Source organism: Charadrius vociferus, unplaced genomic scaffold (assembly GCF_000708025.1).
Source record: "Charadrius vociferus isolate BGI_N301 unplaced genomic scaffold, ASM70802v2 scaffold59, whole genome shotgun sequence".
In the NCBI taxonomy this organism is placed as follows: Eukaryota; Metazoa; Chordata; class Aves; order Charadriiformes; family Charadriidae; genus Charadrius; species Charadrius vociferus.
The window spans coordinates 6,613,694-6,626,919 of NW_009661371.1; the positions used below are offsets into that span (position 1 = coordinate 6,613,694).

Consider the following 13,226-nt stretch of genomic DNA (forward strand, 5'->3'; position numbering starts at 1 on the left):
GGGAAGTGCTGCTTTCCAGACCAGTTCCTGCGTGCCACAATGGCCGGTATATTTGACTGTCCCTTATTATTCTTTCTAAGGAAAATGGGGCTGATTTCTTCAATTACTTTTCACGGGAAAGACTTTCCGTATTTCCAATGACTCTCTTTACCTCTTCCTGAACTGCTTTTAATGCTCGTTTGAGACGGGTCATTACCATTGAAAATGTGCTGTAGATGAGGCTGTACTTTTGGTTCACTATAGAACCTGTGCCTGTTTTCATGAACCCTTCTAAACACTGTTAATGATTCTTTGGGGAAGGGGGCAAGCAGTACCGTATGGGAAACATGTTTCTATTTCTTCATTTGAGCCAGGCCTGTAAAATTCAAGCGGGAGAGAAAGGCAGGGCATTAATCCACAGGGCTGAGAATCAGGAGAAATGATTTCTCCTTCAGGCTTCCTTAGTGATGTCCTAGGGAAAACCACAAATGCAAGATGCAACAGTGTTCGTATTTACCGCAGCAACAAATTCACCTGATAGCTTGTGAAGCACTTTTCCCATAAGTAGCATGCCAGTATGCATATGCATGAGTATTCTAATTATGAGACTATGTGATGTGCAGTGCTGCGTGTTTTATCAAACAGTATCCATCTGTTTTAATGGCACTGGGTTGATTGCATGGTCTTGGTAATTAGCCCTCTTGCATTCCCTGGTATTAACAGATGAGAAAAAACAGTAAATAGGAGCTCAATGCCAAAGGAGGAAATGGAGGGTTTTAGTCACAGTAATGCCATTGTGTGTATCAGATAAAACGAAGCTATATCTCACTGAAACTAGAAAACTTTTTAACCTATCTGACAAAAAAAATCAGGGATGAATCCATATGTACAGAAACAACTTAGCTGGAAGGAAAGAAGTCACAGTATTAATAGCCCTCTGTCTGCTAGCATCTTATCACTGGATTAAGGTTAACAAGCGCAGACTGAAGAGTCATAAGTAGATACGGCTGTGCGCTTGATTAGCAATTATTTAGGTCTCGTTTGTGTAACACACTTCCTGGCTTGAATTTGCCTGTGTGATAGTGCTAAAGGCTACTGCAAAGTATCTTCAAAGACTGTTCAGAGCACATAATCAGAAGAATGTTTGTTTAAAGCTATTATGGCAGCAGAACAGTATTTAAAAAAGAAAAGGATAAGGGAAAAAGGGGCTTCAACTCAGAAAACAGCATATTCCTCATTTTAGTTCCAGGACAATCCTTTTAATCTCATTCAGGTATTTATATTGTACTAAAACCTCTCTGGAATTAGGGCTCAAAATGTAGTCTTTTAAAAGGTATAGCCTTCACACCTCTGTAAGACCTATCTTGTGTGGTTTTCATGTCTAGGGTCATGAGAATGTGACTAATGAGCAATTGGGAATATCGGACTGCTTATTGATATATTGAATATATATATGAATTTATATAGAATATATACTGAATACATATTATACATTGAATGTTATATGTGAAAATACAATACATTAAATCAACATTAAATATATACATAATCATTCCATATAGGTATTCATTATTCTATGTGGAATGTTTATGTATATATTTAATACTGGACTGTTTATTGGAATGTTAAATAGGAATGATTCATTTTATGAGTTAGGTTATTGCACTTGCTTCGTAAAGTCTGAGCTGAATATCCCAAACAACTGCTGAATAAGATTTTTCAGATCCCTCCGATCAACAGCTGTTCACTGGCAATGCTTTCGTAAAAGAATTGCAGTTTAACATGTGTAGTGCTTAGTCTAGTAGCTTAGTCTAATCTTTGAGAGAATGTTAAAGATAAGCTCTGTTAGTGTCAGTTTATATATTGAAAAACTATCTAATCAAGGCACTCTTTTGTAGTATTGAGGCATCAATTGCATTAGATCTCAACAGCAGTAATGTTAGTGGCCATGCTTAGTATTTTTTTTGTCGTGTGTTGTCCTCTGGTATTCTTTCTCTGCCTTTGGCAAACAGTTGAATATAACTTACTATTTGTTTAGTGAGAGTTTAGGAAAAAACCTAAATCCACTTTTCTGAAGGAGGCTTGTAGCATCCTGGGGATATGGTGACCGGTTGTAGTGACAGTGATACCTGCATCTCAGGTGTGCTGTGCGATCTAGCCCATGGGTGATTTGTATGTGTTGTTCTAAGACATGCTCTTCCTTTTTCTTGCAGGAGAACCGGAGTTTAAGTATGTTGGGAATATGCATGGGAATGAAGCTGTCGGAAGGGAGTTGCTCATCTTCTTGGCTCAGTACTTGTGTAATGAATACCAGAAAGGAAATGAAACTATTATCAACTTGATCCATAGCACACGTATCCATATCATGCCATCTTTGAACCCGGATGGCTTTGAGAAGGCAGCATCCCAGGTTTGTAAAAATATAAAGGTATATATAAAAATATAAAGGTATATAAAAATAGTTATCAATGTCTGTATGAACCTTAGAAGCTTAATGACACTTGGACTAGCAGTTTTACGGATACGTGAACTCTTGGTGGTGATTGTTGACTGGAACAGCAAAACTGAAGTTTTTTTTAATAGAACAGTAGGCTTGTTCTGTTTAACAAGGAGGACTTTATCCTTTGGTTTTCAACAAATAGCCATCTCTTTTGTAAGTGAGTTTACTATATTTTAAAATATAATGATGTTTATGTTTCATGCATAGTCTTTCATCTAAGTTCACTGACTGAACTGCTTCCTAAACAAGTAACTTCTAGTAATGCACCATGTTTCAAAAGTGGAAGAAAAGGGAAAGCTGATGTTTCCTGTAAGAATATTCTTATGTAAGTGCACTTACATGAATTAGTCGCATTCATCAGAGCTTGGTGCCAAAACGAGCAAACTTTTTAACATGCATAACTTTGATTCTTAATATCAGGCATGAGATACTTTAATTAAACTATTGGACAAGAAAGTGTAGCATATATTTTAGGATGGCGACTCAGTCAAGAAGCATGTAATGTGTTAATGTGTAATTAGCAAATAGAGGCCAAATAGGACCCTGTTACATACAGCTTCTGGTGTGTATTATATTCTAAACAAAAATAAGAATTATCTTGTTTTACAAGTTGTATTTATTTTTCAAATTCCGATGGAAATGTTAAATCTTTTAATGTGACTATTTTTTTTTGGTGATTAAATAAGTCAAACCTTATTAAGATCTTTATTAAACTGATTCTCATGAAGTCTTTAAAAAAAAATAAACCCGAGCAGAACTCTCTTAAACCATACTTGGTCGTATGTCTCCCTCTCGTGGCAATGAAGCAGAAGCTGTCCTCAAATTGGTGCAGTGTTTTACTTCTTTGAAATCTCTCCCTGTAGAGATTCTGTAATAACATTATTTGAAACTTTTGCTCCTTTGTCAAAGTACACTTGCTTTTACACGGTTGCCTTACAAGTTGGCATGCTTTAGTGCTGCTGTTATTCTAATTTAGCAGTATCTTGATCCTGTACAGAATGTGTGACAGTAGATTCCACGTACCCCAAGATTAAAACCAGTAATCAAACTAAACTTGCTTTACAGAGTACTGAAAGCTTACAGAGACAAGCTAGGGAAGGCTGTGTGCTCTGAAGGCATTCAAACCAAAACCTGTTTTAGGGAATCACTTTAAAGAAAAGATTTTTGCAAAAATTCTCACTGCATCTTTATTCAGTGTCACCATTGCAGTGAACGGACCTGACAGACACCATAAAAATCTTAGGGAAATAAAAGTTAAGGTCCTCCTTTACCTTGAAGCTATTTAGAGGAACTTTGAAACAAGTGTGAATGTTCCTTGTGGCTGGCTGATAAATCTACAGCTGCTCTGAGGCTCACTAAAATGAGGTTTGTAATTCATGAGCATGGGCATGAGGCAATGGGGGAAAGCCATGTCTCAGGGGAAGACTCAGCAGACACTGGAAAATCTGATGCTGTTGGCAATTTTGCCCATCCTTAGTCCAGATCTGCCACTATGAGAATGATCCTATCCTCCGAGACCCTCAGTGAAATGGAGGTCGGTTTTGTTCCCACAGAGCTCTAGGGAAGAAGTAGGGGTGACTCAGCTTTTGGTGCTTCAGAAGTTTTTATTCCCACATGATCCCTTCTTATTCTCGAGACCATGAGAAGAAAACCCATGATTTGAACATGCGTGGCTAAATATGCCCATATAAACCTTGATATGTAATCTCCTGAGTCTACTCATCTCCCTTCTCTTTCTGTTCCTTTTCCTCATTCAGCCCGGTGAACTTAAAGACTGGTTTGTTGGTCGAAGTAATGCCCAAGGGATAGATCTAAATCGAAACTTCCCTGATCTTGATAGAATAGTCTATGTTAATGAGAAAGAAGGTGGCCCAAACAACCATCTGCTGAAAAACATGAAAAAAGCTGTGGACCAGAACCCGAAGGTAAGTAGGGGCTGAATATCGGGTCACTTACATGCACACCTCTTCCCTTTTACGCAAGCAGGCACGTAGCGACCTGTAAGAGATGCGTGTGTGGTCTTTACGATTCACGTTCTTCTAAATATTTTGTTCATTTTGTTAAATCTATCCATTTGATGCTTCTTGAAGTTTTTCTCAAAATGCTTTGCTGTAGTAAACCCTTTTGATCCACATTGCTTAATCCTTAGACAATTCCTCACACAAAACATGTTTAATTTTTAAAGCCAGAGATTGTGTAGTCTTCTCCCTTGGTTTGAAGCTATTCTTGCAGATATTCTGCATTTTTACCACTGCCAGAAATTCACTTGTGTATAATTACACTGCTGGCTAGATAGCTATTCTCACATATAACACATGCATTTTTGTTAAGCTTAAGCCTTAAATATACAGGCGTATATCTGGAGGGATTTTTATCTTCTTTTGTTTACCCCCAGAGGAGGTTCTAGAAAATACAGTGGTGCGCCTGCAGTCCCATAGGATTGTGGCCTTAATAGCCATATTTTGTCTTCAAATGCAAATTATTAAATGAAGTAATTTTACTTTCTGTGCAGAGAAAAACCTACCAACGTTTATTTTGAATTAGCTTGTTTTCCTTGGTTTAAAATTTAGTAGGCTTATTTTAGCCATAATGGGAAGAAGTAGAAGATTGAGATTGCTTTATTTGGGGTCTTATTCTGAAGTAATTTACACCAGTTTTATAAATTAAGTAGATTAATATAAGTCTAAGTATAAATCTGATGTAAAGGACTGATTCAGTTCTCTCTGAAGCCAAAATAAAATTGTGGTTCGTTTCAATGTCTTGCACAGTATATGTGATAATAATTAAGCCCACTTTATAAAATTGAATAAGTCGCTACGTTGAATTATGAATTTGTAACTGCTGGTAATGCTATTTTGTTGTAGCTTGCTCCTGAAACAAAAGGTGTCATTCACTGGATTATGGATATTCCCTTTGTGCTCTCTGCCAATCTTCATGGAGGAGACCTTGTTGCAAACTATCCTTATGATGAGACTCGGAGTGGTATGTAATAGAAGTCAATACGAAATAGTAGGAGATAGAAATTACATTCTATGCTTATTTCACTGCTGCCTAAGGTCTGCTTTGTAAACATCATGTCATTGCATTGTCATGACTTATTTGAGCATATTAATCACATGTTTAAAGCTAGTCACTGTATGACCACATTTTCTAGTTTTGAAGATGATAGTTTGCTTCGGTAGAGTTACATCACAAAAATGATGTAATACCTGAGGGAATCGTGGTCCCTCAGATATTTTAATCACGACAGCTTAGCACTGAAACTAACTGGGCCTGTTTGTACCCTGTTAACTGAGGCGAGAGAGATGTGTCTTGGCTGCCTCTATGATCTAAAGTTTCTCTACTTGCACCTTTAAAAAGTGAATTTCTGAAAGCGCTAGTGTGCTAATAGAAACAGCCATCATTGTTTCCACTTTCTCAGTATTGGTCCCATCTAAAAAGGACCACGTTGTGGCAGAGATGTTATCATTTAGCGCACAGCAATATTAGTTTGTTTTTTCTGCCACTAGGGGATGTGCACATGACTGAAATGGTTGTGAGATGATGGTATTGTTTGTGATTGTCTTCCTGCAGTCTACTTTCTCGCAGCTTAATTGCAAATCCTTTTAATATCAGACTGTAAAACTCTTTTGGGAGAGACCTTTTTCTATGTTGTGTGTACTAAGAAAATGTCTAAAGCCTAGAATAGCTTAGATTTTGTGGTGCACTTTGACATTAATATTTTCATAAATATTAGGACTGATATGAATAGTCACCTTAATAATTGCCTGTACCAGGTTGCCCCATTGACAAAGTATTGGGGAAATGTTAATGTTATTAAGATAATGCTATATTAGTTTGTGATGCTGTAGGACACTTACTCATGTACAGAGAATTTCCAGGCACAGTCCTGCTGTGCAGTGCCGGTAATCGAGGCTGTGAGCCCAGTTGGTATGACTGCCATTTTAACAATCCTTGTTCCTGGACTCTTTTTTCCTCCTTAGGCAGCGCTCACGAATACAGCTCCTGCCCTGATGATGCTATTTTTCAAAGCCTGGCTCGCAGTTATTCTTCTTTTAATCCCGCTATGTCTGATCCAAACAGACCACCGTGTCGTAAAAATGACGATGACAGCAGCTTTGTGGATGGAACAACTAATGGCGGTGCATGGTACAGCGTCCCAGGAGGTGAGCCCCACTGCGTGGGGGTTCAGTGTCACTGGTGGTTGTTTTAAGCTTGATTTTTTTACTGGTTTAATTACAGACTGGAGTACCACAGGTTATTCACAACTTTTGGTGTGGTTAAGGATAAATCAGAGAAAGACCACTCACTGCAGTACATCTACACAATCCCCTAAAGCTCATCATGATGCCTATTAAAATATTCCTTTTTTTATTGCTTTTTATACAGTGTTTCTCCACTCAAGGTTTGCAAATTTACTAGTTCTACACTGGGTGAGTGATTGCTATGCTATCATGAGAGCTTAAGAGGTTTTTTTTAATTAATAAAAGAGTAAAAAATCTCCGAGCAAACCCTGATGAGAGAGAGCAGGCTACTGACTGTTCATTTTAACCTCAATAATGAAAGCATCCAACCTTGAAAGAAGTGGAGAGGCCTGATTTTGCAATGTTATTGACAATGGGAGTTTGGCCTTTGATTTCCATGGGAACAAAATCCAGCTGTGAAGATACTTGCATTTCCATGCTTTGTGGCTTAATTAGTGCCTGATTCCTGCCCCAGTAGTCTTCCCCTAGACTTTGGTAGAGCCTTATGTGTGCAGAGGAACAGCAGAGCTACTCTCACCCCTTGAACACTAATTTTGCAGGAGAAGTCTAGAAGAGTAGCCTGAAACAAGACATTTCTTTCCTTTTTACTAAGAATTTTGATATGTCATTTTCTTTGTAAACTGAGACAAAGAGGTGTTGGGACAGATAAAGTTTGGAGTCTTCTGTGTTTGCTAAACTTGGATGAGACTTTGGAGTGAAAAGTGAGCTGAGGATTTCTGAGCTAGAAACTCAGCTTACGTTGGAGTGATTTGTCTGTGCATTGGCGTTGTTGATTTGTACCAGGTAACTTTGAACATGCGTACCAGTTTCATTGTTTGCTTTCCTCTTAATATTCTATTACAGTCTTTGGATGAATTTTAAGTTTTTACCTTGAGTGAGAAGGAATCTCTCAAAGCATTAGGACAGCTTAGGTGGTAGCCTAACTCTGCTCCTGTTGCTGTAAAGGGGGTACTAGAAGAGGAAAATAATTAAGCTCATATGAAGACATTAGAAGCAGAACAATGACTGGCAGTGCTCATGCAGCCTACACAGCAGTGCTCACCTGCTTAAACTTAGAGCTGTTATTCCCAATCTTCACAGGAGCAGCATGTCTCCTCTGCTGTGGTACCACGGGTGCCAGGGACCGGGTGTAAGGTAAAATGTTGACGGTTCTGAATATGACTGAAAAGCAAAAATTTCCCTTTGTCTGAAGCTTTCCACAGACTTCAAATTGAAACTGTTAAAACACCCTTGACAAAACAGAGTTTGCATAATTTGAAAAAAAAATAACCAACACCTCAATATAAACAAAACATTGAGAGGTTTAATAGTTAATTTTTTTCAATTCAGTAAAAAAAATTATCTTAATGAAATATTAAGTATTAACTATAAAAACATGGACATAGTTAATGTCAGCTTCTTTTTCCTTAGGAAAATGCTATAAAAAAAATCTTTCCATTGTTTTGATGAAATGCTTTGATTCTTACTAAACTGCACACGCTAAAAGCACATTTTTCCATTGGAAAAACTTGTTGGAAAGTTTGAATTATTTCCTCCTTTTGGATCTTATTTTAAGTTAGACTGCAAGTTCCCCAAGTGAGCTCTTTCTTTTTCTCATGTATTTGTACGGAGTTAGTAGACAGGAATCTGAGTTCTAACCAGGATCTATAGTCCTAATATGGTACAGCTAATTAACAAAAAGAGAGAGGCAGCAATATACTTGGGACCAAACAGCATGAATCTGTTTTTTTTTTTTTTTTCCAAGTGTAGAAATCAGCTGAGAAGCTGCAACTTTTGAACAAGACTGCCATGGTAATGTTTGCTACAGACTGACTTAAAAAACCCCAAAAATAGTTCAGCGAAAACAGTTCTGTTGTTTCCACGTCTAGTGCTAAGAAAAATAACTAAACATTGCTTAGTTCAAGTGAAAATTTTCTTGGTAGCTTTAGTTCTAAAAGCTCTGTCTGGAAACTCAAGTGTGGTAAGTTATCTGTTGCATCAGTGACCTTTGGCTCTCCATGTGATAGCGCACTCAAAGTTAGCAGTGGTATAAGCTATTGAAAAGCCATCTGTATTGCTTTAGGAAAAGTGTTTCATTGTATATCCTTACCAGAGTTTCGAATTTATCAAGAGGAACTCTCCAAAGACCTTGTCTCCATGGTATTTGCTCTGTTTTGGGGCTGAGGTGGTGCTTCTCTGCCTTTGCACCTTTGGGTTGCTGTGGGCTGTTCTGGGTCCTGCGTGGGGGCGTGAGAGTATTTCAGTGTCCTGTGGGCATCTAGAGGTTAGGCTCACATCCCTGTGTGATCTCCCTGGGTTGAGCGGAGGCAAAATAAAAGAGGACTTGCCACAAGTTTATAGAGAAAGGGGGAGAACTGAAACAACGTGCCTGGGAATTGAGATAGAAAAGAGGTGAGTAGGCACTGGAGCGCTGCCTTTGTTGTAGAAAGGATTGCATGGCTTTAGCAGAGCAGTGGTGAGAGAAGGAAAAAGGAGAGAATGGAGGACAGCTGAGCTAAGCGAGGGAGGCTGTGCTCTCCTAGACACTGCCTTGGACAGCATCTATTCACTCCAAGAGCTGAATCTGACCAATCTGACCCAGAAAGGGCTGATTTTTCTTTCTAATAAATTACTGAAGTTGCTGTTGCCCTCTAGATCTTATTACGGTGCTTCCAGTTGTGCTGCATTGATTTCTTTGCCCGTATCATTCACCCACGGGAACTTCTACCTTCTGTAAAAGACAGCACTGCATGGTGGGCCAGCAGCAGTCTTCATTGGTTCCTCACTATGCAGGGATAATATATGGGTGGCTCTCTTGTGTGAGTATGGGTTGCTTTCGCATATGTTTTTTTCTGAATACCTGAGTTCTTTCAGTAGAAAGGCTGAAAGTCTGGTGGCAGAAAAGTCTGGTAGCAGCCCTGGTCTCAAACTGGAAGTAAGGATGAACCCTCTATTGCATTGGTGTTCTGTCCTTTCCTCTTGTGAAACCTCAGGCTTTCTTCATCCACCGCAGGCAAGGTGGCAATTCCCCATTCAGGTTTTGGGGTGGAGAGAGCAGATGATGTACAGGAATATTTGACACTTGCTTCCATCTCTTAATACACTTTGCTGTGAGGTTTTTCTCACCGTTACCTGCTTAGTAGTTACTTTCTTCTGTGGAGCAGGGGCACAGAGAAAATATCTCCCCCAACAGCATCTTTGTGCTAAATCTGAGACTGTGATGCCTGTTACACTGGCTTCGTATTATTTGTCATCTGTAATTAGTTCATCCTTGTAGGTTTTGCAGAGACCATTAAGCAGAGGCAAAGAGGTCATTCTTCTGTATTCAGGAAAGGCCCTTTTAGCCACCAGACCCCAGGGAAAAACAAACCTGTACATAAAATCCAAGTTATTTTTAACTCTGGTCTTCTCCCTATCAGTATGTAATTAATGATTTCACTTATGCACAAGAAAGCCAAATTAAATTTGCACAGACAGCTTTAATTTTGGCGTTTCCTTAGCTGTTGAGTGCATAACTTTTCAACATCAATAATGTTTTTTTAATGTATGTTTTGTGTGGAATATCTGTTTGGAAATACAAATGAGAAGAGCAGATAGCAATGAATTACTAGTTAGCCACATGCCTATTCTGCTTGTTCTGTCGTTACAGAGTCACCTGGGTCTAATCAGATTCATGTCATTACAAAAATAGTATTTCAAAGCAGCTTACGTTGCTGTAGTATTAGGCTATTGTTTAAGTGTCTTTTTATTTTCAGATACTCTCAAATCACCCTTGGCACTCAATTAATTCACTCCTAACTTGAATTACCTTTCATGTTACCAGTTTTGGAAGCAATGGTAGGTAAATTTTTTTAGGATTTTATACAACCCATGTAGGAGACACATGTTGTCCCTATTATGCACAAGTCTCAAGTTCATCCTGTCCTGCTAAAAGTTGCTGTCTTTAAGTGTAGAAGATGAACTAGCTTAGTGCTGTAGCTTGTAATTCAAAGTCCAAGTAATTCTGGTGCCGGGGGCACACCCTGCACTCCACTTTCTGTGTGAAGGTTGGAGTTCTTTCTTTAAAAGCTGAAGAAATTAATTTTGTCCCGTATTCTAAGCTTGTTCATGTGAGTACTGACATAAAGACACTGTAGTCCTTCAGGACAGTTAAGCAGTGCAACAGAGGAGTGTTTGTGTTGCTCAGTTTCAAAGATGAGTCCTACTCGTGGTCAGCAGTGCAGGGCATGAATCTCAGTTCTATCTGAGGCCTGCTGAGCCGTTCTGATCTTCAGGGAGTGGTCTCTGTTGAAGTATGGGAAAGTTAGTTTTGTGCTAGCCTTTGTTAAAATGAGAGGCTTTGGGAGTGCAGTGGTGTGCGTGCCTGTGATGTATGCCATGTGCATAACAAGAAGGAATAGAGAAATTAGAGAGCTTGACCAGTGGCGGCAAAGTTCCTGCAGTGTTGAATAAATCTTTTGAAATGTATCGATTTCTTGGATGTTGCACCTAATTACCATATTGAACAGGCAGGTAAGGTGCAAATTGCATGTAGCCAGCCTGGTGCTCTCCAGATTACAGATGTAGTAGTTTAGATCTAGGCTATCTTCATCCCATTCTCCGTCCCAGAGATTCAGATCATCACCTGCACCTCAGTGATGCAAAGCTGAATTTTTTTAGGAGCAGCACATACAAACTGTGGTCCAGGGCAGGAGCTGGGAAACAAACTATGGCATATGGACATTGCACAAACCTGGAAAATATATTGTTTCTTTATTCTGTCCTTGAGAAACTAGGGCATCCCTGACTATCACCTTGGTTTGGGACATGGAGAAGAGGGAGAATCTTCCACAGAATTGGCACCGCAGTGAAATGACATCATGCCCTTCAGCTCCCAGTTCTCCTCTTCATGGATTCTTTCTTGTAGAAGAAAGGCAAATATCAAGAAAACAACATTATCTAGTGTCTGGAACAGATGCCTGGCAGTCAGCTCTGCTGTCAGGATTTTACTCATGACTGCTGCTCTCTTGCTGTGTACTGCTGAATGGTCCATCTTGCATTCTGCCTGGTGGAACATCAGAGCTGTCCCTCCCAAGAGCATCTTTGCCTTCTGTGTCCTCATTTTTCAGCCATTTTAAAAAGGCTTAGAAAGAGAAAGGTTCTTTTAGGAATCTGCAAATCCCTGTTCCTGTCAGTAGTTAGGAGTCTTGTTGCCTGGTTGACAGAAAATAGAATCACACTAATGCGTTGGCAAAATCCCACCTGACTCAATCTGTTCGCTGCCCTCAGTGTTCTCTTTTGGATATGACATCAGCTCTCTGGACATTTCTGGACTGGTGCGCAACACCGGGGCTTCAGTAAAGAGACTGCATTAGGTCTCATACGTAGCTTGCATGGGGGAACATAGGGCTGAATGAATTAGTTGTGTTTGGAGCACTTTTAAATCCCTCAGTGAACTCCATGGGGATGCTCAAAATGCTTGGTAGCGTTTTTCTTTTTAGTCCTCCATTTGAGAATCCACTGACTCTGCTAGCGAGCTAGACTGGGAAGGCAAGAACTAGTTCTGTGTCAGCTTCTGCAAAGAATATATTTATAACCTTTCTGGGGACAGCCACAGTCCTTCTCCAGCTGATTGATCCAGTTACAAAATTGGAAACCGCTTTGGTTATCGATTGACTGATTTGAGAATGTAGCCAATATTTCTGTGTAGTAAGTGGAGGGACTCAGAAGTGTAAGACAGTACCTCTTTCCCATCAGGTTTTTATTCCTAGTGATGATGCTACTGTATGTATTTTTAAATTCCTATGATTAAAGTGCATTAAAAATGTTTCTCTTAATGTATCGATTACTGATTTTGCAGAGGCATTGATTGGGTGGAAAATACCCCTATCCATAGAAAAATTTCTGTGTAAATGAAGTTTATAGGAAGTTTGCTTTTGTATTTTTTGGGGTGGAAAATCATAAATATTTGGAATTTGTGCTGGGAAGCTTGACAAAGGATATTCCTTAGCAAACAGATGCTTTTCTTATAAAATGTTACTAAATTGAAACCCTGTATTTTCAGAGAAAAAACCTCACATTTTGGACCAGTCTGTATAAACCTTTTTTTCAAAGGCACTTTGTCATGTTTCATTTGCTTTATAATTAATTGTCATTCGTCTTGGTTTAAAAAGTGATCACATTTTACTTTCATTGGCAAATATTTTAGCCATAATCAGAAATAATTTTATGTTCCTGAAGAGAAATAAAAGTAATTTATATGTCAGCTATCCAAAGACGTGTCAGGTAGGAGTATACAGGCCAGGTGTTAAGTCTTTCTAAACTTTCCTTGGGAAGAAAATGTTTTGAGGAATTAATTGTCTTGTTGGTTTCTCTGATTTAATGCCTCTGGTTTCAGAACTAAGCTGATTAAATAGAAATGCACCAACTGTATTTATAGCTATTCTTTTCTTAACAGCCCCAGCATCTCACATGTCCCCTTTTAATCTGTTTACCGCAGAACCATGCAAAATGCATCACTAACT

The 13,226-nt window shown here is 38.9% G+C and overlaps 1 protein-coding gene across 1 annotated transcript in view; it reads left to right on the forward strand.

Annotated features, from left to right (window-relative positions):
- Positions 1-39: 39 nt before the first annotated feature.
- The window catches only part of CPE (carboxypeptidase E), a 20,383-nt gene continuing 7,196 nt past the window's right edge, over positions 40-13,226 (forward strand). The window contains exons 1-5 of the mRNA XM_009893777.1: positions 40-46; positions 2,193-2,389; positions 4,237-4,404; positions 5,344-5,461; positions 6,463-6,646. Coding sequence (XP_009892079.1) covers positions 40-46; positions 2,193-2,389; positions 4,237-4,404; positions 5,344-5,461; positions 6,463-6,646 — 674 coding nt within the window. The remainder of the gene's footprint in view (positions 47-2,192; positions 2,390-4,236; positions 4,405-5,343; positions 5,462-6,462; positions 6,647-13,226) is intronic.